Source organism: Myxocyprinus asiaticus, chromosome 34 (assembly GCF_019703515.2).
Source record: "Myxocyprinus asiaticus isolate MX2 ecotype Aquarium Trade chromosome 34, UBuf_Myxa_2, whole genome shotgun sequence".
Lineage (NCBI taxonomy): Eukaryota > Metazoa > Chordata > Actinopteri > Cypriniformes > Catostomidae > Myxocyprinus > Myxocyprinus asiaticus.
In genome coordinates, this window is record NC_059377.1 from 25,092,462 (window position 1) to 25,119,885 (window position 27,424).

At 37.8% G+C, this 27,424-nt stretch overlaps 1 protein-coding gene across 5 annotated transcripts in view; it reads left to right on the plus strand.

The window, feature by feature from the left end:
* The window catches only part of LOC127425279 (cytoplasmic dynein 1 intermediate chain 1-like), a 95,649-nt gene that overhangs the window by 25,723 nt on the left and 42,502 nt on the right, over positions 1-27,424 (plus strand). For 3 of the 5 annotated variants that reach the window (XM_051671042.1, XM_051671044.1, XM_051671046.1), the window contains 4 exons: positions 13,773-13,865; positions 18,752-18,914; positions 20,678-20,777; positions 20,926-21,051. In XM_051671042.1, the coding sequence (XP_051527002.1) occupies positions 13,773-13,865; positions 18,752-18,914; positions 20,678-20,777; positions 20,926-21,051 (482 nt within the window). The remainder of the gene's footprint in view (positions 1-13,772; positions 13,866-18,751; positions 18,915-20,677; positions 20,778-20,925; positions 21,052-27,424) is intronic. The other 2 variants (XM_051671043.1, XM_051671045.1) reach the window with 1 other exon arrangement.

Here is a 27,424-nt window from a genome sequence, read left to right on the forward strand (position 1 = left end):
ATGTATTTCAATATTGTGTAACACTATCAAAGCATTGCAAGTATGGTGTCTAAAGTACAAAAGTTTATATAGAAATATTATGTTTTATCTTGAAATATTTTTGTCCAATTAATTGTAGAAATGTTTGCACATCACAAGATTTAAATGAAAGTTATTTTGATGCATTTATTTCTCATTCATATGAAATATTATACTTAGTAGTTAATATTAGTTATTATAATGAAGGACATTTAATTATACATATATACATATATTTCACTATACATATATAACAAAATATAATCTCAGATACTGTAATCTCTGGCGAAATGTGGTAACCCCACACACTGACACATTATTTCAAATATTCAGTTCAATCTGACAAGACTTTAAAATCTCAAATCTAAAACATTTCCTGTGTGTGCTAGCAGTGCTTCTGAAAAGATATCAGTTCAAAGTGTTCACGTTCTTTATCTCTCAGACTGAACATTTCCAGACCTCAGAGTGCTGTCTCACTCTCTGAGGGGTAAGCAGGTCTGTGCTGCGTGGCCTTGGTCACAAAGATAGCGGCGCTCTAAAGGAACTTTGTGATCGATCTAAGCCGTTTGTTATAATGATGTCATAATGATGACAAATGAGAATGATGAGAGGCCAAGAAAAGGCTGCGCCCAAGTCTGAAGTCGCTTTTCCAGTAAAGAGTTCAAACAGCAAACTTTTGAAGAACCTCAGAATGGGCTTCAGAAGAGCAGAAGAAAGATAAGATGTGCTATGATTTATGTGTATGGTTTGATGAGCTGCATTCACTGTTTCAGAGTTTTCTCTAGCATTTGTCATGCTGCTATTGATTCATTCATCTCTCTCTCTCTGCAGTTTGAGTCATTATTATGGTTTGCAATGAGATCATTGCAGTATATAAGGCTTATGTATACGTCCATTACCACAATTAATAATCATGGCATAAGTTTACTTTTGCACTTTGATTTGGACTCTTTATAAATACCGCAGTGTACCACAGGGGGTTCTTCATCAGATTTTAGAAGGTACTTGGAAAGATTTCGATTTTTTCCTTTGATTCATTGTTAAATCTTTTAAATAGAAATTATGATATAAAAGTATATGGGCTATCAAGAGATTAGAAATAACCAAACATGAATAACGTTTAAGAAAACACACACACACACACACACACACACACACACACACACAAAACTGAATAACTGGTGTGATGGAAGATTTGTAAATGTGTTTGAATGTCACTTGTAGCAGAATATACAGGGTGGCCACTATGTTTGATTGCTCATATTTAAAAAATGCATAAAGGCATTTGCACGATTTTTGTCGTACTTCTACGAATTTTTTGTAAACAACAAAATGACGTCACTGTGATGCCATCGTGAGTAACAACTTGTTACAAATAAATAAACAAGTATATAGTTTAGCTAAGTTTTCAATGGCAGCAAACTTTGCTTCTCTTTCGCCATGTGGCCCCATTTTTGGGGGCCAAAAGGTTTGCTTATTTAGTTATTTGCTTTTTTAAGTTTTATTTATTTATATGTAAGTTGTTGCTCACAATGACATCACAGTGACATAATTTTGTTGTTTAAAAACAGTTGTATAAATACGCCAAAAATCGTGCAAACGCCTTTATGCATTTGTAAGTTATGAGCAATCAAACATAGTGGCCCTGTTTTTTTGGGGGGGCCACCCTGTATGTGCATAGACAGATGTGCAACAGTTCTCTTTAATCATCTCACTCACTTCTCTCTTCTTCACAATACTGCAACTGTTGAAATACAGAATGCAAATCTGCTATAATTAAATAATGTTCCCCACACTTTACAGACTTAATCTAACATGTATGTAAAAGCACTGAAAAAACCATGAACCTAAAAAAATGTGCTTCATCTAAATGTATTGGTTTGATTCAAGTCAAAAGTATTATTTAACCTGATTACATTAAGGTACCCCAACTAATTTTAAGGGTTAGATCAAGTAGAAATAGCTCCTTAAGGTAACAATAGCACATTACCTGTTTTTACAGTGAGATGCTTTGTCGCTGGCCTGCCGCAGAAGTCCTCTCATTAATGTTTGTAAACATGACGGGTATCACTAGTTTTATGCTTGTTTATTTGAGTTAAAAGAAACACATTTCTGGTTTGATGTTGATTAAGGTGTACTTGTAACCTTACTGATGGTCTTCTGTTGGAGTACATAAGACAAAAAAGTTTGGGAAACACTGGTCTGAATAATAGCAGCAGGGGTGATAATGGCATGACTGGTGTGTTGCCCGTCCGTGTGGTTTGTAATTATGAAATTCAAACAGTATATCCAGAGCCGTGGGCTTTCACACAGCTGCAGGAGTCAGTGAAGAGTGTCGGCTCAAGGGCCTGACTCCACTCTGGCCTGTGCTGCTCTCGGTTTTTGTTGAGCAAGTAGCCAGAAATACAAGTACTCTCTCCACAGCTTTTGTTTTTTTCAGGAGACAGCCTGACACTCTTCTGGTGTCTGAGTGAGAGAGAGAGAGAGAGAAAGATAGGAAAAGGAAAGAGAAGGGCTTTTGTTGTCTGCATGGGTCACAGTTTGCAGACTGCAGCGTGTGCAGAATTTATCATCATGGCTCTGTCCAAATTGTGTATGAATGATTTCATACTATATACAAACTCATCACCTTGTCTGGTAGATCTTCATGTTTGAGCCTTCTCAAAATAAATGTGCAAATTTTATATGCAAAACATAAAAGTTGCCTATAGCATATTATATTGATAAAAGCATTCAGGAGAAAGTGTTTAATGCATGGGCTCTGACATGTTGAGCCATGGCAGCTTAACCAGCTAAACACCTGCTTGGCCAGGCTAAGAGACCAGCTAGACCAGCTTAAACCAGCAAACCACCTTTAACCAATTTAAGATTTTTTTTTTTTCTCCATCAGCTGGGCTCATAAACACTGACATTTTTTTTTTTAATTATTTTTTTATTTTATTTTTTTATGGTGAAGTAAATAGAAAAAATATAGTACTTTCTACATTGAATAAGTTAAAGCGTGAACTTCAAAATATTAAGTAAATTCTACATTTGTACTCAATTAAAACATGTAAAAATGTATGCTCTAGCTTACAAATATTATTTCAGATTGTTTGTTATCTTTACAATGCGTAATCATGGACCAATCCTAAAGTAGGAAACCTTGTCATATTTATTTGCTAATTTGATTAAATTTCACAGGTAAATGAAATTAGTAAATTTTACTTAACTTTTCGAAGCTTATGTTCCTACTGTTGACCAGGCTTGAATAATTAATGAGCTTGCATTGTTTCACTGTTTGCAAGTTTATTTACACCGTTTTTATTGTTGATTTTGTTGTTACATTTAGGAACTTCTTGTTATGTGAAGTCTGAAGTTAATTTTCTACTTACAATTACCCTTTCGTGATCAAAAAATGATCTCTTGATTGTTACCGTCAACGTGTTTTGTGCACCAAGTGTTGAGGTCTGCATGCGCAGCTCTGGATCTTGTTTTTGTCACCGTTAAAGCAAGGTAATGTTGTCTAATAGACTACATAGCATGCATTAAGCTTCTCTGTGGAAGGTTTCCATGTGTCATGTGGTACATGACTAAGTACGTTAAAAAAGCATTGAAATGTTAGTGCATTTTTAAAAGCGTGGCTTAATTCAGTGCTACATTGCTTAAGTAAAATGTACAAAAAATGAGTGAGTAAAATTTACTTGAAACAGAATATTAGAAGAAAACTTAACGTTTTTTATTTTCTAATAAAAAAAAAAATTCTAATTAAAGCCACCAAGAACTGTGTGTAACATTTACCTGAAAATATGGTTTGTTAAATTTACAAGCAATTTCTGCATTTTGAGTTCCCACTAAAAAATGTTTACAATGAATATATTTAAAGGTGTTCTATATTGCCCAGGTACAATCATATAAGAAGGCGTGGATTAGTAAGAATGTTGCTTTGTGAATGGTTTGCAATGTAGGGGTGTAATAGACAGATAGTGTTTGTCTCATGCCCCGAGTGCCGTGCCAGTTCCATATTACAGATGTCTTTCATGTTGCTGTTGCCGCCTCCTCAGTGCTCTGCCTCTGTTGTGGTCTGCAGAATGCTCGACACCCAACTTCTAAAGACTCATTTGGGTATGTCTGTGTATGCTGCGTATTAAAAGAAGTAGACACAGCACGTGTGTATGTATGCCAGACTGTATGTTTTGATAAACTTGCATTCATGCTCATGTAATTTGTGAATCTCGATTAAAAAATTTAAATAGTGTAGTACTTCACTGTAAATTCAGCAATTACATTTGTTTTAAGCTTGAAGCTTGTTGATCTGTCTTTAAAGGTTTAAATGTTATTGCTTAAAGTTTCACTAAGGAGATTTTGAACAGTGTTTTTACTTCTGGAACCCTACTGTTGCAAACTGTTGGATCAATTTAAATGGAAATTTTTTTTTTTTGTTTAAGAGTAAGCCATAAAAAAAGCACAGAATATGTAATATTACAGGATAATTCACGACAGTGTTTTATGCTCATATGGTGGAGCATTGGGGTGTCCTCCCTGTTGTGTCTCATGCCCCCATATGGAAATACCCTCAGTCTTTCAGTTCAGTTTCTCTCTGTGTTACAGAGGCCCTGAGGAAAACAAACACCCTCCACCTCCTTGCAGATAGAAAAAAATCCCCACTTGTCAGATGAGGGGATTTTTTTATTGTCTAATCAGCTCCATATCCCAATTCCGAGGCCTGGAGCAGTGCAGCTTTCTCCAATAAAACGCTGGATGAAAGAGTTGCATCCTCCTTCCGTTTAATCGATGGCATCTTATCCTGCTTTTGGGCACTGTTTGTTTTTAAAAATGCTTCTTTATACTGTATAATTTGCATTTTGTTGAGGTGCTCAATGTCAACATTCATCTCTTTGTGAGAGGACTGATGTTGACATGACCTGGATGCCCTCTTACTCAAATAGATTGACCTTCTGTATAGAACTAATTCTGTTATTCTTACTCTTACATTGGTGATGGCATCTGGAGGATCTTCCATAATCTAAAATATTTCAGAGTGTATATAAAAATAAAAAAAAATAAATAAAAAAAAAGTAGGATGGGACTTGAATTTATCCATCAGGAACTGATTGGATCATTAAAAGTGTGCATTCCATAACAGAATCGAGTCGAATCATAATCAGTCTGTGATTGGAGGGGAGAGGTTGAAAAGTAAGAGGGACCTGTGATGTCTGATGAAGAATAAAGTTGTTTCAGAGGCGGAGCAAGTTAATTTTTATTTTATCTAACAAATACAACCTCTTTAGAAAAAGGTCTGACTGAATTTTTGCTAATAAAAAAATTGCATGCTACGATGATATACAGCATTTTCTATTTTTTCCATTGGTTTACAATTTTATCAGAATGTATTTATTTTAATCAAAATTTCAATTACATAAAAAATTATGAATATTATTTGGAATCAAATTAGCCAATGAATCGTGCATAAAAAGACCAGGAATGTGCATGAAAGGAATTGTTCACCCAAAAAATTAACATACTGTCAACATTTACTTATGTGTTCCACAGAAGATGGAAAGTCATATTATTTTGGAACAACACAAGGGTGAATAAACAATGACAGTGAACTATTCCTTTAAGAAAGTAAAAAGGGTCCATTTTAATCTCATGTTGACCAGTTAAATATTCTTTAATAGTATTGCCAGAAAACGGGATTGAAGTATGAGTCTGACAAGTGTAACTCTCTTTCAACACTGATATTTCCATGACTGCTTCCATCTGTTAACCATTTGTATATGGTACAGTGCATGCAGTGTCTTCGGAGCGGGAAGAGCTAAGATTCTACATACCACATTTAGGATTCATTCTCTCACCCTCTCTAATAAATCGAACCATTTATGTTTCCACTGCTGCGCTAATATATGATAACCAATCTTTGACATTTGCTGCATTCAACCGTTGCAATAATAATGATTTCCGTTGCATGATTAAGCAGTTAATTCTGGTGTCTTACTTTAAATCTGAGGCCTACACTGAGAGATAAGCTTGTGGTTTAAGGATGAAAGTCTTGTTTTGATTGAGCGCTGCTGCTGTGGTGGCCATTTCAGCTAGCAGCCTGACAAGCGGCGGTTCTGAATTGCTCGGAGCTGCTTGAGAAAACTGAGAGGAAATTGAAGGCAGGTAAGATGGGGAGATGTCATTACCTTGCAGGGAAGGTCCACAATTTCATCAACCTTGTGAGCAGGGTAGATGGTTCTTAATGTTCTTTCCCACAGAGTGAACCAGTATTAAGCAACAGGCGAGGAAGGCATCTCGTGACTGGGATGAAATTGGCTCTAGGTTCTTAAAGGGAAGAGTTTGTTAAAGCTGTCTCATTTTTTCTTCCCTTCTTCATCTCTAAGATTTCTATCCCTTATGGCACAAAAGTAGCGTTTGTTTCTAGGTCAAAAACTCTCTATGGTTCTCAACCCATATGGGGTTGTGAGAGATGCAGATGGGGGCATGGTAGATTTCTATGATCTTTTTTATAGGTTATTTTTAATAAGTTTCATTTTTTTTAATAATTTTGAGAATAGTTTAAACATTTTATTTATTTAAAATATGATAAATTCTATAATAATAAATTCTATAATAATAAATAATTTATTACATTGAATATATATATATATATATATATAGTAACGATGCTGCTGGCAATGACAATGACAATGATGATGAATGAAGAACCCAAGTGCAATTCATTTGACAAAAGTGAAATCCAAAACCCTAACTGTAAACTTGAAAAATAAACTTAACTATAAACTTGATTAACATAAGCTTGACTTGGCATAAACAGACATGACAACATTACCAAACATACAATACCTCACAAACAACAATGGAAAACATGAGGGCTTAAATACTTGGACATGGGAGAAAAAACCAATGAACAAACAGAACTCTAAACAAGATAATCAAACAATAAACCAATGAAAACAAGACACATGAACATGGAGGGAAAACAGGACATCACATGACTAGGGACACGACATGAAACAGGAAATAACTTTCAAAATAAAAGACATGAAAAACATGAATCAACAAAATACACATGACATATCCCCCCCACTAAAGGGCGGCTCTCGACGCCCCAACACATGAACAAAACACAAAACATGGCATAATTTCCAAAGTTCAATGGGGAGCTGGGGGGGGGGGGTCTTGAGGTATAGTTTGACAGGGCATGGAGCATGGGATCAGGGTGGACACCATGGGGGGTGGAGCCATGTGAGGCTTGGGGTGGAGCCATGGAAGGCAGAGCCATGAGAGGCTCGAGGGGCGGAGCCATGGAGAACTGGATACCCGGAGAGTAGCCGAAGACTTGAAGGGCCAGGGTGGAGCCGGAGGCAGGGAGGACCAAGGCGGCGCTGGAGGCTCGGAGGAGCAAGGCAGAGCTGGGGGATCGGAAGACTGAGGCAGAGCCGGTGGGGCTGAGGACCAAGGTGGAGCCGTAGGGAAGGAGGTCCCCAGTGGATCGGAGGGACGAGGTGCAGCCAGAGGATCGGAGAGCCAAGGCAGAGCCAGGTGACCGACAGACCAAGGAGGTGCCGGAGGGACAAGGAACCCCGGCAAAGCCGACAGGCTGAAGGACCGCAGTGGAGCCGAGGGAATTCAGAGCCGAGGCGATGTCGAGGGATCGACAGGCCAAGGCGGAGTCCAGGGCTCGGAGTGTCCAGGCGGGGTCAGAGGTTTGAAAGTTCCCCTTGCCTGCTCAGGAAAACTAAAGATGGTTACAAGGGTGGGAACCATCTCCAGGTCCAACTGCTCAGATGTGGCCATGACATGGCGTGGAGCAGGCTCAGGCGTGGCTGTGACGTGGCATGGAACAGGCTCTGGCGTGGCTGTGACGTGGCATGGAGCAGGCTCAGGCGTGGCTGTGATGTGGCATGGAGCAGGCTCAGGCGTGGCTGTGTCATGGCATGGAGCAGGCTCAGGTGTGGCTGTGTCGTGGAATGGAGCAGGCTCAGGCGTGGCTGTAACGTGACATGGAGCAGGCTCAGGCGTGGCTGTGACGTGGCATGGAGCAGGCTCAGGCGTGGCTGTGACGTGGCATGGAGCAGGCTCAGGCGTGGCTGTGACGTGGCATGGAGCAGGCTCAGGCGTGGCTGTGACGTGGCATGGAGCAGGCTCAGGAGTGGCTGTGACGTGGCATGGAGCAGGCTGAGGCGTGGCTGTGACGTGGCATGGAGCAGGCTGAGGCGTTGCTGTGACATGGCATGGAGCAGGCTGAGGATCTGGGGCAAAAGATGGTGCTAGCTCGGCAAAAGGCCAAATTCCCTTAATCATCAGTCACAGTGGGTTAGACTAAAGTATATAGTTCTGATGTGTGGCAAAAAGTTGTTGAGCTTCACAAAATGGGAAGTGAAGTGAAGCATTGAAAATGCCCATTTCCACCATCAGGGCAACAATTAACAAGTTCCAATCAACTGGAGATCTTAAGAATCGGCCTGGAAAAGGACATGTGTCTATATTGTCTTCATGCACAGTGAGGAGGATAGTTCAAGTGACCAAAGAATCTCCAAGGATCACAGCTGGAGAACTGCAGAAATTAGTTGGGTCTTGGGGTCAGAAAGTCTAAAAAAAAATATCAGAAATCACCTACATCACTACAAGTTGTTTGGGAGGGTTTCAAGAAAAAAAGCCTCTGGTCTCATCCAACAACAAACTCAAGCATCTTCAGTTTGCCAGACACTACTGGAACTTCAACTGCGACTGGATTCTATGGTCAGAAGAAGCAAAAAAATAGCTTTTTTGCAGCAACCATCAGAGATTGGTTTAGCGCACACAGAGATGAAGATGTACCCGTACCCAGTGTGCACGGTTAAATGTGGTGCTGGATCTTAAATGTTGTGGGGCTGTTTTTCTGCTAGAGGTCCTGGACATCTTGTTCGGATACATGGCATCATGGACTCTATCAAATACCAACAGATAAAAAATCTAAACCTGATTGCCTCTGCCAGAAAGCTTAATGATTCAAAACAAACATCAAAATCAACACAAAAATAGTTCACTGACCACAAAATCAAGGTTCTGCTATGGCCATCCCAGTCCCCTGACCTGAACCCCATAGAAAATTTGGGGGGGGTGAACTGAAGAGGAGAGTCCACCAACATGGACCTCTGAATTTAAAGGATCTGTAGAGATTATGTATGGAGGAATGGTCTCAGTTCCCTTGCCATGTGTTCTCTAACCTCATTAAGCGTTATAAGAGAAGACTCAGAACTGTTATCTTGGCAAAGGGAGGTTGCAAAAAGTATTGAATAAAAGGATGCCAATAATTATGGCCAATGCATTTTGGAGAAATTTTTTTATTTAATAATTAAATATTTCCCCTGTTTCAATTGTTTTACTTCAATTAAAGGTTAGATTTTTTATTTTTTTTTATTTTTTTTTTATTTTTATTAAAGATCAAAAGGATAAACAATGCAGTTTTTTTTTTTTTTTTCACAGACTTACCAAGGGTGCCAATATTTTTGGCCACCACTATATATATATATATATATATATATATATATATCACCTCATGGTAAGCGCAAATAAATATTTTAAGGTAAATGAGAAGGTCAGATCCATTAAAAATGGATTTGAAAGAAAATGTAATTTAAAAATTGGCTGAAGATTTTCCCTCACTTGGTTTTGGCCCACAGTGTTGATGTTTTGCAGAGCGATATGGGGTGTCACAAAGGCATGCTGAGGCTGAAGCTTTGGGAAGAAAGCCACAGGGATCTGTATATATATATATTGCAAACCTCTTGGGTGTTGTTTACGAACCTATGGTCTCTCGACAACAACCATGAATGAGGGGTGTTGTTGCTTTGTCCCCGACTGTGTGGTCAACAAATCTGCTGGCCACTTTATTTGGTGAAATCTCTCAACTTTTCCTTGTTCCGTCTGGAACAGATGACTTTCCTCTAGACCTGGTCATATCAGGTCACATCCTGCTTTGGCGCAGACCCCAGACTTGCACATCCCAACCAAAACCTTCTGACATAGTCTGTCTAGCATGTGGGTCTCCTGGTATGCTAGAGGCATCCTTTTCTCTGCCTGTCCTATTTTCTGGAAGGGGAGGGTTTAGGGTATAATGCTAGCCTGACAAAAAATAGTCAAGTTTGTGGATGAAAATAAAGAAACTTCAGTAAGAAGACAGCACCTTACATACATTGTGTGAGTCCTTGAAATATATAAAAAGCCATTTTTGCGCACTCGAACTTGAACTCAGGTTAGCTAACGTGCTAAAGCTAGCTACAACACCAAAGAAGAGGACATGTATTTGAATTGCAATTTCCCTCAACTTTAAAAAGCTTCCATGTAGTAAAAAAAAACGAACAAAAACAGTGTTTCATTTGACACAATGCTACCCTTCGAAACGTCATACACCGAGTACATAGTGTATCATGTAAGTGCACAGTGTATAGTACATTATTTAAGACAACTCATCAAAAGGCAAAAGAGTTAGAGTATTAAAGAATGGCAGGGTTCTTTTTTTTCCTTCAGCTCAGTGGAGAACAGGGCAAAAACAGATGGTAGAGAGTGAGGGACAGAGTAGTCTATGGTGGATTGATCGCCCTGGGCTGGCTGGCTGTCTGTCTGGGTCTAAGGACTCCTCTCTTTCCAGCTGGTCTCTGGCTCAAAAGCTCAGTCATTCTCAGCAGCTAAACCGCATTTGCTCTGGTCCAGACCTGGCACACATCAGTGATCGACATTCAGCCTCTGGGGAATCAATTGTCTCAATGCTGCTACTAAGATGTCATGCCTTTAAATCACAGTTTATACATAATAACACAAAGGGAATGTTTATTATACAGGTTTGCTGTAACACCTTCAGTGCATTCTATTATTATGATTTCAAAGTACAAAATTTCGGTACAGTACATTATACGGAGTACAACCATTTTTAACTCAATATGTAGAGCTTAGCAGTGACTGCCCACTTTACATTAGCCTTGGTTATAAAAGTATCTTTCCCATTTTATCTTATTTATTTTATACTACGTCTTTTAATAGGGAACAAATTAACCACATGGACCTTAGACAGGGCAAACATATTTAGGCATATTTATATTACTCAAATGAAAACAAGGCATTGAATTATAGAAGTAAAGTCTGTTCGATGGGTTGTACTGTTTTAAGATCATTGGAAACATCCAATTTTTACAACTGATGTTTTCTGGTATTTGTTTGTTCACTGGATTTTTTTGGAAAGACATATTTTCAGTGTTTCGCTGGCTGAACGGTCAATACCAATGTAAACAACTGTACAACCCATTAGACTGTACTTTTATATGAAATTGCCTCATTTTCATTTGTGTCAAATTAAATACAGTACACAGTCTACTCTGACAAAGTGATGCAGTCAGTCTGTTTTTTTGTTGTTGTTGTTGTTGTTGTTGTTGTCATTTTAAGACCATTACTATTTTTTATGCTGTAATGAAACAATATTTCATTACTAATATTAGATAGATAGTGGGCTAATTTTACCGAGCTAGACTCCACTGGCCATCAAAAACTCACCGCTGTGGAGATTGCCATGATTCATATTTGTTAGGGTCTCTGCGACTTCTCTGATTGATGGATCTTGTTTTTAAGATTGGGGATAGTGTAGTATGTCACCAAGTTAAAATCAATCTTCTTACAAACTTTGTTTAACAGCCTTGGAGCTTATTGTAGGTTTGTCTTGAAACTAGTGCTGTTAGTCAATACATTTTTTTAATCACGATTAATCGCATTATTTTTTGTAGTTAATCACGATTAATCACAGATTTTGAAAGTGCTGAAATTTGACACAATATATACTTCTTTTCTTGTCAAAATGCATTTATTTCCATCTTAAGAAAGAAAACAAAACAACATAAAACAATATAATACTTTATTAACATTTTACAAACAAAGACTTCCAAAGTATAAAGATAGAAATGCACTAAAATAGCACCAATTCAAGTAACATTAAACGTTTCCCAAAGTCTAACTGGGAGTTTGACTAATTGAAATAACTAGTCCCCCCATTAGTTGCATTTTCATTGCAATGGGCATTAAATCTCTTAAACTCTCATCCTCCACAATATTAATCATCTGGTTGACTGTGGCTATCACTTTGTTACAGTAATCGTGAAGCCGTATTCAGATTCGCATCAGAGCGCCAGCATCAAGCGCCGCTTTGAACTCCACATGAAAAGCACTTGCAGACATAAACGTCTCATTCTGCATTTTGTTTATAATAAAGACTTGACATTCTTCTATGGTAATTAAAATGTGCCTTACATAGGCTGAAAAATACTTGATTTCTATTACAAATCCCATCTGGGCTTGTTTTTTTACATCAAATTCCGTTAAGAGGTCCTTTCCCTATCATTTAATTACTGTCATGGAAGCGCTATTTTGTGTGCTGTGAAGTGTGCATCAGTGTAATGACTCTGGATAGACACATCACAAAGGTTCCGCCCTTCCAACCAGTGTTTATGCTGTTTTAACGGTAAATGTGTTCATCGCGATTAAGAATAATTAACGTGATAAACTTTTTCAATTAATCACATAATTTAACGCATTAATTCTGACAGCTCTACTTGAAAGGTTTATATATTACCTCTGAAGATTTTTTTTTTTTTTCAGAACTCTACTTTTAAGCCCAATTGGATAAAGATAAATGGAGGCAAAAACATTATTGTTTGAGATGAATCCCGTAAACACAAACAATAGCCTCCAAATTATGTCATACTACAGGTTAATTCACAACAGCCTTAGCGGCTGCATTCTTGCAAAGCTTAAATAAGTGTTGAGAGTGCCTCCAGGCCCTTGCCTCCTCCTCGACTTGTGTGAACACAAATACACACTGATGTTGAGAGAGTCAGCTGCAACACGTCTAGCACGATGGGATCACTTTCTTCTGTAGACTGGGCACCCACTGTCAGCCCGACCCATGATAATTAACCTCTGCCACAGGGGTTCAACAAGAAAACAATCCCACAGAGCTCTGTGTGTATACTAGCGTGCATGGGTGTAAGCGACTGTGTGCATACCCCATCTACAGGTGCCTGCAATGGTGTTAAGCACCTCACATCCTTCTCACCATCTGCAGGCAAGGGGCAGGGTTAGGAACACATGCCCAGGGCTTCAGGGCCGTGGAGGGGTATGGATGGAATAGCAGGTGGCTGAAAGAGGGTAGCGCAAGGCTGGTTCTTTAACTGGGGTGACTGGGTTAATTAAGGGGTGAGTCCTTAGGGCCTGGGGGGGCCCCGGGGCCATTTTGTTGGGGGCTTTGGGGGGTTGATAGAGTGCAGAGAGGGGCCACGCCACTCACAAGCTCCACTTCCTATGGGGTATCTGCGCTCTTTTCACAAGCGGACCTCTGGAATTATAAACTCGCCAAAACGCACACACACGTGTAGCACATATGTTCTTGGGGACCTGAGGGAAGTGTGTTTTCACTCACTGTGTTGTTTCTTTACAGCTCACAGTTGTGAAAAAGCAGCTGTGCAAATCCCTTTTGAATCGAAAAACCAACAGGCCATGTTGATCCAAAACAAGGCATTGAGTCTGATTAGTGAAGTGTCTGATTAGCAGAGTGAGTCTGATTGTGAAGTGAATGGAGGTGTAGTATTCTCAGTGTCTGTATGTCAGGCACAGTAGATCTGTAAGCCATTATTTCATGAGAGGCTGGCGAGACTGTGTGTCAGGGTGGGTTGGAGGGAGGGAGGGTAGTTTTGGCAGGTGTCATAGAACAGAGACTGAACATGACCTTGTACGTGTCCTTTCAGAAGATGAGGAGGAGGATGAGGAGGTCACAGAGTCGAAAGTTGGCCCAGAAACTTATCAACAGGAAGAAGAGGAAACCATGGACACCAAGGAAGGTAAGAGAAACCAAGTTTGTGTGTGAGTGTTTTTCAATACTTTGAATATTTATTTGAAGTTATTTGATAATTCACAGCACTTTCAATGAATGAGTAGGAATTTGAATTGATTTAGCTACGCCCCACAAGAAGCTGAATTGGAATGACAGGAAGATCAATTTACTAAATTGGCAAAATCAACAAAACACATAATTATTTTGACTAATCTGACTAATTATGGCACTTATTCCTTGATGTGTGCAATTCAATACTGTCAAAGAATTAACACCAGCTTTTAATTTTGCCACACAACACAACAAAATGTTCACCACACAGTTTTTAGATAACTTATTATATAAGTTAAGAATAGGTTTTTATAAATATTGACATCAAAATTTGGGGTAAATTAGAGCATTCTGGGAAATGTAGTGTTCTTTCACCATGATAAACAAAAAGAAAGGTAGTACAATAAATGTAAAGAAATATATATATATATACAGCTATGGAAAAAATTAAAGAGACCACTGCAAAATTATCAGTTTCTCTGGGTTTACTGTTTATAGGTATGTGTTTGAGTAAAATGAAAATTTTTGTTTTACTCTATAAAGTACTGACAACATTTCTCCCAAATTCCAAATAAAAATATTGTCATTTAGAGCATTTATTTGCAAAAAATGACAACTGGTCTAAATATAAAAAAGATGCATTGTTTTCAGACCTCAAATAATGCAAAGGAAACAAGATCATATTCATTTTTAAACAACACAATACAAATGTTTTAACTTAGGAAGAGTTCAGTAATCAATATTTGGTGGAATAACCCTGATTTTCAATCACAGCTTTCATGCGTCTTGGCATGCTCTTTACCAGTCTTTCACATTGTTGTTGGGTGACTTTATGCCACTCTTGGCCCAAAAAGCAGCTCGGCTTTGTTTGATGGCTTGTGGCCATCCATCTTCCTCTTGATCACATTCCAGAGGTTTTCAATGGTGTTCGGTCTGGAGATTGGACTGGCCACGACAGGGTCTTGATCCGGTGGTCCTCCATCCACACCTTGATTGTGTGGCTTTGTCCTGCTGGAAAAAAACAATCCTCAGAGTTGGGGAACATTGTCAGAGCAGAAGGAAGCAAGTTTTCTTCCAGGATAACCTTGTACGTGGCTTGATTCATGTTTTCTTCACAAAGACGAATCTACCCAATTTCAGCCTTTCTGAAGCACCCAGATCATCACCGATCCTCAACCTGGTCATCTAATGGTTAGATGGAGACCTGGAGAGGCCTACAAGCCACAGTGTCTTGCACCCACTTTGAAATTTGGTGGAGGATCGGTGATGATCTGCAGTTCTGCGGACGGAAGCACCTTGTTGTTGAGAGAGGTCAACGGAGAATGGCAAGACTGGTTCGAGCTGACAGAAAGGCTACAGTAACTCAGATAACCACTCTGTACAATTGTAGTGAGCAGAATAGCATCTCAGAATGCACAACACGTCAAACCTTGAGGTAGATGGGCTACAACAGCAGAAGACCACGTCTGGCACTTTATTAGGACCATAGTGTTCCTAATAAAGTGCTCAGTGAGTGTATATGAATCGCTTTAAATGTCATTTCATTTGAATTCTACTTCCTTAAATTGAAATATGAATTATTATTCTGCATCCTGTTTGCAACCTCAGTTGAGGAATTCTCAGTTCAGTTCAGCACAACTCTGGTTTTTGAGTGTAGTTACAATATGTGTGCAATTTAAAGTGTGTGTGTGTGTGTGTGTGTGTGTGTGTGCACGAAGCTACACCAAAGAGGACATGTCTTGCTCTGTTAGAAAATGTATTTTCTGCACCAACATCTTCCACCTGGCACGAATTTAGCACATTTGACTTCTGTTTGCTGGATGTCATGCCAAGCAACATGTGCACATTTCAGACTCAGCGAGGGAGACGTCTCTTTAAAACAGCAAAACCTGACATTCAGAAGCATGTTCTGCACACATGTTCCATAAGTGCCAATAGAAACTATAATAGATTTGTAGATAAATTACCCAGACTGCCTTAAATGGCACTCAATAGGGTTGTTCCACAAGGGCAATTCCTTCCGTGTTGGCATAGCTGGGATTTTATTGTCACCTTCTGATGTTTCAAAGGGAAATGCATCCTGTTAGCAGTTAATGAGCCATGGGTGGAGTGACATGACATTGAGGGGTTTATTAACATGATGTAATGCTTCTAATAATTTAACATGTGATTTACAGCTTGTGCTGTTATGCAAGTCATGAAATGTAAAACATTCTGTCAATAAAGAAGCGTGTATCTTACAATTACAGTTTTTTAGATTGTTAACAGTGACACCAGTGTTCAAATGTTTCCCAAAAAAGGCACTTAAAACTATTATATAACTATTACTGCCTTTCTTTAAAAAAAGCAGAAATCTGGGTTACAGTGAGGCACTTACAATGGAAGTGAATGGGGCCAGTTCTTAAACATAATTTCAAAGGTATAGCCACAAGACATAAAAAATATGTGTGCTAAAATGATATTAGTGTGGTAAAATAACTTACTAACCTTTTCTGTGTAAAGTTATTGCCAATTTTACAACTTTGCTGCCATGATGATGTAACGTCAACAAACACTAAAACCCTAAAATTACTGTAAAAATTATGATTTAAACAACTTTACAGCTCAAATAATACACAAGTTTTAACAGAAGAATTAATGAAAGTGATTTTATAAAATTATAAGCTTTACATTTCTGCCTTTAAACCCTCCAAAATTTGTCCTCATTCATTTCCATTGCAAGTGCCTCATGTAACTTTGATTTTTGCTTTTTAAAGAAAATGAGGGACGAGTCATAATTCTTTTTTGTGGTAATCATCAACATATGTCACAAATGGTGTCAATTGAGCTTAACTTGTACTGAACCCGGAATATTCCTTTAAGAAGAAAAATTATAATATAATAGAAAGAACTGTTCAAATTATATATTAAGTCTTAATAAAACTTCTTTTTAGAGAATATATTTTGAATTTAAGTTTATTTTTCTTACCCCATTGACAAATAGTTTTTTTTTTTCTCTTGTTTTTAGTACATTCTTTATATTTTTATGCTTAAAAAAAATAAATGATAATAATTCTAATGGTAAGAAAAATAAACCTAATTCAAGATATATTCGTAAAAACAAGTCTTAGTATCTTATGCAATTTTGCTTCATAGGTGAATTTATATTTTTTAAAGGATGTTTTAATATTTTTACTGGATATAAAGTCTAAAATACTGAATTAGTTTTTGCAGTGTATGTCATTTCAAATATTTCCACTTTATTGTACATATCATATTTGCATTCCTCAATCTTGCTCCTGTTAGCCTCAGCCATTTGTGTTGGGCCTCCCACACATCAGAATTCCCAAAGTCACCAAACAGGATCGCTGGAGCGTTGAGTGGCCACTCGCGTGTGACCCCTGCAGCCGTATCAGATGGCATTCTCTCTGGCCAGGGGCTGGGCTTATCAGGCCGCGGCATTCTGAGTCAGGCCTGATCGAACTTTAATGTTACTAGACCCCAGCAAGTGTACTTCAAAGCGAGCGGAGAGTGCATTCTTTGTGCAAGTGTACAGGGTAAATAACTAGAGAGAGTCTGGACAGAGACAGACTGTGAAAGCACACGAGGGCTTTGACTCCACGCTGACTTTGATCACATTTTTGTCTTCTTTATGAGTCATCAAAAAAGGCATGCAAACCAAGTGGGCTCAGATCAAAGGGAAGGGCCCCTAATAGTCTAGGAGAAAATGGAGAAGCGGAATAACATCAAAACAGAAAGAGTGTAGTGATTATGGAAAAAGAACTTTATGTGTTTGCTAACGTATTTGCTTATTAATTTACAGTAGCTGTTTGTTTGTTGTTTTCACGCCCATATATCCCTTCTAACTGGCATAACTACTTTTAAAAGGAAATTTCACCCAAAAAGGAAAATGTTTCATCCTTTGCTCACCCTCATGTTGTTTCAAACCCTTATGACTTCATACGGGTTTTGAACGACATGAGTGTAAGTAAATGATGACAGAATTAAAAATTTTTGGATGAACTATTCATTTAAAGGAATATTCTGGGTTCAATAAAAGTTAAGCTCAATTGACAGCATTTGTGGCATAATATTGAATACCAAAAAAAATTATTTCCTTAATAATTTCCTTAAAAAAAAAAGCAAAAGTCTGGGTTAAAGTGAGACACTTACAATGGAAGTAAATAGGGCCAATCTGTAAATGTTAAAATACTCACTCACTGTTCAAAAGTATAGCTACTGTACAAGACATAAACAGTATGTGTGTTAACATGATTTTAGTGTAATAAAATCACTTACTAACCTTTTCTGTGCAAAGTTATATCCAATTTTACAACTTCGTTGTCATGAGTGTGTAACATCAATAAGCCATAAAAACATAAAACGACTGTAAAAATTAAGATTTATACAACTTTACAGCTCAAATAATACACAAGTTTTAACAGAAGAATTCATGTAAGTGCTTTAATAAAATTATAAGCTTCACATTTCTGCACATTTAAACTCTCCAAAAATTGGCCCCATTCACTTCCATTGTAAGTGTATCACTGTGACCTCAATTTTTAGGAGTCAGTGTGTGTGTGTGTGTGTGCATTAAATAGTGTTTAAGTTTAGCTTGTTCATATATCAACAGCTTTTGTACAGTCACTGCTCATTGTTATGTTGTTATGGCAATAATTTTCTCTGTGGTTTAGATCAGTTTGTTAGTGTTATTGTAAGTAAGTGGTAGGTATCAACACATATCCCATCATTGTGACCGTGACAAGTTTGTGTATTAAAATGTAAAGGCTGTTCAGTGTTTATTTACTCTGCAGCTGTGTTTATGTCTTAATTGCGTTGTGTTATGTCTTGTGTGTGTATCAGGCCACCTGCGGGAGCTGACGGAGGAGGAGAAACAGCAGGTTCTGCACTCTGAGGAGTTCCTAATCTTTTTCGACCGCAGTATTCGTGTGATGGAGAGAGCTTTAGCTGAGGACTCCAACATCTTCTTTGACTACAGCGGACAAGATCTGGAAGATAAAGAGGGGTGAGAAAGCGATTAGGATTTGCCTGTCTGGCACCAACAAACATTTGGACTGTGGCATGATTGTTGGTGCCAGATGGGCTGGTTTGAGTATTTCTGTAACTGCTGATCTCCTGGGATTTTCATGCACAACAGTCTCTAGAATTTACTCAGAATGGTGCCAAAAACATAAAACGTCCAGTTAGCGGCAGTTCTTTGGACGGAAATGCCTTGTTGATGTGAGAGGTCAACAGAGAATGGACAGACTGGTTTAAACTGACAAAGTCTACGGTAACTCAGATAACCACTCTGTACAACTGAGGTGAGAAGAATGCTATTCTGAGATGCGGGTTGGCGCTGTTTTGGTGGCACGAAGGGGACCTACACAATATTAGGCAGGTGGTTTTAATGTTGTGCCTGATCGGTGTATATACAGGGGCATAAATACAGGGCGGGCAGGGCGGGCAGCTGCCCTATGGAGAGGGGGCCCGCAACAGTCAACCAAAAGGAACCATAAAAATTACTGCAGGCCCGACAGGTGACGATAAACGACCCAGGCTCCCCAAGGAGTGGCCCAAAAGGTTCTTTGCACTGGGGCCTGTAAGATCCAAGTTACACCACTGTATATATATATACAGTGTATATACTGTATATATAGGTTTCAGTGAGGTCCTTACAATGGAAGTGAATGGGGACAATAAAAGTGAACGTGGCCAATTTTTGGAGGGTTTAAAGGTAGAAATGTGAAACTTATAATTTTATAAATGCTCTTGCATTAATTCTTCTGTAAAACTTGTGTATCAAATGAGCTGTAAAGATGTTTAAATTGTCATTTTTACAGTCGTTTTAGGGTTTGTTGACATTACATTGTCATGGTAACGATGTTGTAAAATTGGCTAAAACTTTACACAGAAAAGGTTTATAAGGGATTTTATCACACTATAATCGTGTTTACACACATATCCTTTATGTCTTGTGGTTATACCTTTGAAAAAGTGAGTATTGTAACGTAAAAAAATTGGCCCCCATTCAGTAAGTGCCTCACTGGAACCTCGATTTTTGCTTTTTTTTTAAAGAAAAGGAGGGACGAGTCGAAATTAATTTTTGTGGTAATCAACATTATGCCACAAATGCTTTAGGAACATTCCTTTAATAAATCGTACATATTTCCAAGTATTATGACATTATAGCTCGATCTGGAAAAATATTTTTTGTATGTACCTGTTGTGATCCAAAATAAATTTTGCATGCACAAAAGTAAGAACACTTGTATACAGTTATTAATGAAAGAGTCCTAGTGTTTGTGTTCATGTGTAAGTGAATGTGTATAAATTGATATATAGGGGACAAAATTGTCTCCAAAAGTGAGCTAAATCTGTCAAAACCTCCCTTCTGGGATATTCGGGGACATCCTCAATTGTAAAATTGCTTAATAAATAAAGCAAATAAGTTTTTCTTTTTTAAAACTGAAAAAAAGTTTTTTTTAAGGGGGTAGGGTTAGCGAGTGGGTTAAGGTTAGTCTAAAGTAATTATACAGTAATTAGCTTGCCTCCTTTGTTCTTCAAAGAAATTCTTTTAAAAATTGTCATCCATTCACAACCTCTCATTTCATTCTGTGTTGGAGTTGCCAACACACTATATTATTCAATTTCATTTTTATTTTTCAGAGTGCATTAGTCTTTCACACTCTAATTTTCTACAATTTGCTTTACATTAATGATTAGCATTATATATTGCAAAATGCTTTTTAAAACCTCAGATCCATGTTTATACCCTCTCCCTCTCAGAGATCTGCAGGGTGGCTCCAGTCTCTCCCTCAATCGTCTGTTCTATGATGAGCGCTGGTCAAAGCATCGGGTCATCACCTGTCTGGACTGGTCCCCTCAGGTAGAGTGACCTGTCTCTCTGACCTCACATATGTGTCAACACCTGTTCATTTAAAAGAGAGAATCTCCCCTCGCTCTGTCGCTGAGACAGCATTACCATCCTCATCCTCTTCTCTGTTCTCTCTCTCATCTTCTCTTTACGTCTGCAGTACCCAGAGCTCTTGGTGGCCTCCTACAACAACAATGAAGATGCTCCTCATGAGCCAGATGGTGTGGCTTTGGTGTGGAATATGAAATTCAAGAAGACCACACCAGAGTACATCTATCACTGCCAGGTGAACACAATAGCATGGCTTCAAAATCTTACACTATATAGTCATGCTCCACAGAATATAAGATGAGCAGAAGTTGCACAGGAAACTGCACTGAAGTAGAATGATGAGTGATTCCTACAGCTGTAGTAAGTGCCTACACAACAGGGTTTTCATAATGCCAGTAGTTGATACCAAGTACAGTGAAATTTCAAAGTACTCAATAACACACCAATTTCAATACCAGTAGAATATTCAGTAGCAACTAATATGCTATTGAAGACAATCCTTTATTGAATTTTTAAAGTTCGATTTTTTTATAAATATCAACCAATGTATGTATTTGAAGAACTGAGTAGGTACTTGTTACAACTATACTGTAGAAAGAGTGGTATTGTTACTTTTTTATTCATTTTAGTATTGACAAGGTACCGAAATACACTATGTAGTGCACTCAAAATAACCTTCCATATCCAGTGTGTTGAATGGAACTAAGATCAACCAGGATTTTTGCATCAGGTTTTTTTTTTTTTTTTTTTTTTTTTTAATTATTATTTGCTACACAAATACACAAATTATATACACAAATTTGGATGTGACAGCATTGTAGTATACTACTATTTGAAATGTTTATTGCTGCATACTGCTTACTATAACAAAAACAGTGCTGGGCAAGTTACTTAAAAATAGTAACTACAAATTACTAACTATTTCTCTAAAATTGTAATCAGACTACATTACTAATTACTTTATTGAAAAAGTAATCACATTACTAATTACTTTACTTTTAAGTTACTTTCTAAAACACTTTTCCACCCAACAAATTCAAAACAATGTCTACATTTCTTTCTTGTTCATTATTACACACAAGTCATAGACTTGGCACCTCACATTTCTCCTTCACGGGGCAATAATTCATGTATTCTACATAAATAATATCAGAAATAAGCATAACCGTATAATGTACTTAAAAGTTATTAAATTAATTGAAAGACAGTAACTGTAATATGATTACAAGAATTTAAAATGTAATGCATTACACTCATTTTTTGACTAAAAAGTAATTAGATAACAGTTATTAATTACTTTGTAATTGGATTACACCCAACATTGACCACAAAATAGTAGGCAGAATGCAGTACATACTGTGCAGTAAGCAGTATTCCATTCCAAATATAGCCATAGCATTCAATGCACTTCCCAATACATTTCTACCAAAATGACATAATTTGAAAGCCATTACAACGGAAGTGGTAGCTTCAATAAAAGAGAGGTCTTATGAAGCGTACCACTTCAGATGACGACAAAGTAAGGTGATATTTAATTAAAGGTGCTGGCTGGCCTTGGAGTACCACAGCGGAACAGAACACCATAAAACGGTGTGTGTCCGCTTGGGTCAGGACGAAAAAATCCTGTGGTTTGTGTGTAAAACATATCTGGTGTCGGTTTTGACGCTAAGTATAAAAGACTCTGGGGCTGAGAGTCTTTTCATGGAGACGACCGAGTAAGCAAGTCAGAGAGGCGACAGCCTGGTGTGAGGGAGAGATATTAGAGAGACATTTCTGTAATAAAAAGACGTGGCTTACCACTTCCTGATCCAAGCAGCCGCATATGTTTTGCCCACCCACATGGACTGCTCATGCATGTGCTGCTTTTCCAATGCCTACATTGGCCATCACCTCTCACATGCACACAGACAGATACAGATACACATGCTTGTGCATACACACAGTTGCACCAAAAATAAACAAAGACATGCACATACTATATAAATTCACATACACAACAGACCTACATATCACAATGTAGTTTGTCTTCATACTGATTGAGTATTTTACAGTAGCTATAGGAGCGATGGGATATAAAGAAAGTATTTAGACACTTTAGAACATTAAAGCCGTACTTAAAAATGACAAAACCAGCAAACAAATGATGTTAGACCTTTTCTCAGAATTAACGTAAAGGAATAGTTCAAACAAAAAGGAAAATTCTGTCATCATTTACTTGCCCTCATGTCATTCCAAACCTAAATGACTTTCTTTCGTCTGTGAAAGACAGAATTATATATTTGAAATAATTTTGCAATTGCTGATGTCCATACAATAGCAGTGGACAGTGTTTCACTTTAAAGCTTAAAAAAACACCCAAAATTTTCTTAAAAGTATTCCATGTGACTTGTGTGTTATATTCCAAGTCTTCTGAAAGCATTCGATCACTTTGTATTTACATTTACATTTATTCATTTAGCAAATTCTTTTATCCAGAGCAATAAACAGACAAAAATGTAAGTTATTATTTACTCTCAAGTCAAATAAAATCATTAATCAATTCATGTAAACAATGCACGAATTCAATATAGCACACTTTAATAACATCAAACCTCAGTGGTTCTTGCACGTCTCCTGAGTCGTGACCAAATGTCATGACATTGTAACAAACTTCTTTTTGTGAAATGTTTTATTTGAAAAGTGTGCTTGTGCTATCTTTCTGTAAAATAATGACACTTGGTTTGATATTTGGTTATCTAATGCAATGAGGTAATTAATTTCAGGCATTTTTAAGAGTGACTTAAGTGTCCAAATGCTATTTTTGGCCACTGTACATAAAATATAAAATGAAGAACATAGAATGGTATTTCACAGCTTTCCCTCAGTGTGGTCTGAGGTTCAACCATCCCATTTTCATGAGGAGAGAAATGGAGAGAGAGGCAGAGTATCTCCAAACATTTGGCCTAGGGCTCATATGCTCTGCCGTTGGCTGAGGATGAAAGAGGCTGGGCCAATTTGCCGAAATATTGTTTTTTGCTCTGGGCTCTGTTTTAAACGGTGGTGCTCCCCACTTGCTAGACCGGGATCTGATGGATCTTAATGTGTGAGCATGTTCTGCCGCTTAACCCCTCCAAACCGCACTGATCTTATTCCCTCTGTGGTACACGCATGCAAGAGCCATATACTCATCCCTCACACGCTCTGCTCCTCTCTTCTGCTCCCCACCTTTTTTTTCTAGCTGTGGCTTCCCTCACTTTTGGCAGACTGTGTGGCGGAGTTCAGCAGTTTTGCAGTCGTTTTTCCAGATTTACCCACAGCCACCACTTTCATGTGCTGGATACTTCAGACCTCCCCCCCCCCAGCACCACTGTCTCCCTCTTTCCATCAATCTCTCTCTTTGCGCCTCCATCTTTACCTCTTTTCACCACATCATCTGGAAATTAAGTGACTGATTTGGAACACTCTAGATAGGCAGTGACTCCACACAAACAGCACAACGCATGGGATGCCTCTTTTAAGTCCTCCTGGGAAATATACTTAAAAGGGTCAAAAGTTGTAAATGTCATGTGTGTCAAAAAAGTGATTTGTTCTTTTTTTCATTTACTGACAAAGACAGGAAGCTTTACCTAGTAATGTGATTACTTTTTCAGTAAAATATTTAGTAAAGTAATCTGATTACTCTTTTAGAGAAATAATTAGTAATTTGGATTGCTGTTTTTAAGCTTTAGCACTAATGCAACAAAATGAAGAGCAAAGCCTCGCCTCAGGTGTGTAATTGATGCTTTATGTATATTATCATTCTCGTGCGGCCACATACTGTACAGTATAATGATGAAAAATGTAATTTTGTTGCACATGCCTGATAAACCAGCTAAAAGAGTCTTATTTTCTGGCAAGCTTTATTGTTATTCTTCATTAACTGTACAAAAATGCATACAAACTAAACTGTAGAGTCAAAATCCACAAGTAAAACTGAATTATGACTATTAACAATTTGCTTCTGCTAAATTGACCCCCCCCCCCCCCCCCCCCACACACACACTCACTCAGAAAGTCAGGGCTTAAAAAAATCCTGACTTTCTCATTGGTAGTTACAACTGTGTAGTGCTGTTCATGTGCTTTCAAATCATAAATACAATCATTTCGACATGACTTGAACACACAGGAGACTCAAATCACAAAGTCTGACACGAGCATGTTGCTAAGCTAACGACATAATTCTCTAATAAGCATAAAAATACATAGGACACACACATATTGGCTAAAATAGTTAATTTTAATTACACTGAGCTATTTTTTATCGCTACTTGTGTTTAATGAAATATAAGTTTATTTATAAGCTCATTCTTTTGGCAAAATATACTTCTATTCAAGATATGTATTCTGAAAACAATCCTTAAATCTGAAGTGTAATTTTACCACCAAATGGAATTGCAAAAATAAACATTGTTTAACCTCCTGAGACCGGAGCGTGGCTGCTGTGTGCATTTTTCATTCCCATTTTTGATTTGTAACTAGTAGCCCATAAGAAACATATCAAAAGACATTTATTTTTTAGACCAAATAGTTTTCTTAAAAATTAATGTTCACATATGTATGTGGACAGCGGGACAATGTTGTGGAATCTTAAATAATACCAAGCTATAGAAAGTTACAGACATTACATCAGAGATTAGCATAAATACCGTAATTCTGATTCAAAATAATGGCCAGCATCATCCAATCACTGCCAACCATGTTAAAATTAAATTTTGCATGAAAAATTCTGAATCTATGTACTGATTATCATTGTACCATGTCTGCCAAACATGTTGAGTGGTCCAAACATCATCTTTAGCCTGAAATTGAACTTTTGATTGAAATTTTGGATTGAATGCACTTAGCTGCACAGAGAGCTATAGGATGCTCCCTTGCTCCCTATTTAGTGAATGTCTTTACCTCTAGTGTGCTGTCTGTCTGTCTGCACTGGTCTCAGAACAGTTTGAAATGCACATTATTTTTATCCTAACTCTGTATACAGCCTTTGAAAGCAACTTTTTCCAGCTTTTGGATACATCCATTGATTCTCAATGTGATAATGCACAGTGAATATAGGATATTTTAAATGAAAATGAGCATACAGTCCACGTATGTGGTTATTGTGTTTAGCAGCGTGCTGTTTCGTGATAAATCACTCACATTTTTTAAATGACATATCGGATGAAACTAGAGACTCAAACAGGTTTTAATATAAAAATGTAATTAGGTTTTTTACCAGATGTAGTTTTGTCTCTCAAAGACAAACTACGTTGTGATAGGCGCCATGTTGTTTGGTCACATGACTCCGTACGTTGAAAGATTAACCCTTTACTGACAGTACAGAGACTCCTGAACTGAGATCAGTCGCTTTAACCCTGTGAGGGCCATGGTTGTAATATTACAACAATTATTTTGAGCTATCCTAAAAAATACATCTTTAAGTTTTTTTTTTTTCAGACCACATTTAAATAATCAATGGGTCATGTTGGTCCGCCTCTGAATCCTATTGGCCATTAAAATGTATAAAGGTGCCGGACCATCTGAACCGAAGCTCACTCAACCTGCGAACTTTCGCGGAGCAACATAACCGGTGTTTATTGGATTGAATAGCTCAAGTTTCAAGTAAGTAAAATGCCTTAATATGTTTTTAGTGATTATTACAATGTGTACAACATGTAGATATTTAGCTACTGTGAAATAAGTTTTAAAAAAAAAATGATTTTGAGCTTATTATATTTGTGTTGCTATTTTACAACACTGGTTGAGCCAGGTAGCATTTTCTCATGGGTGAGGGGACACATTGCACTTCTCACATGTGCCCAAATGGAAAACTAATACTAATAGAGATATAATGTCTATGATTATTCACTATAACTAAGTTCTAAATGTGTTTTCTTTATTAGGGAATATTCTAAATGGTTCTGAATGTTTTAGCTGATGGTTGTTGCATTGGAATTAATGCTCTGGAATAATTTAGGAGTGAATACTACAATATTTTGTGAATATTGTGTGAATAGTTTTTAAATAATTACACTTTTCCAATTTCAGAATGCCACCAGCAAGGAAAGGACCTGTGTATAGTGTGCAGGATGTTCTTGCTATCATCCAAAATGGAGAGAGTGACCTTGAGTTGGATTCAGACCACAGTGATGCAAGTGATAGAGAAACAGATGAAGATGCCGGTGAAGTGGACAAAGAAAACCAACAACCCACTGAACCCACTGACTTCCCAGATGATGATTATGAGGACATTGAGCTACAACCAAAGAAACAGACCATGCCCCGTGACCGGTATCGCTGGCTGGAAAGGGATTTTGTCCCAATACTGATTTTTCTGGTCCAGATGTCACGAATGGTGATGTTTCCATCCACACACCACTGGAGTACTTCCAGAGGTTCGTGTCAGAAGACATGCTTCAGGCTCTGACACAAAACACAAACGAGTACAGCTTTCAAAAGACTGGAAGATCTGTTAACACCAATAAAAAAGAAATCGAGAAAGTGATTGGAATTTACTTGAAGATGGGCCTAGTTCAAATGTCTGGAGTCAGTGTGTATTGGGAGACAGCCCTGCGGTACAACCAAGTTTCAGATGTGATGTCACGCAACAG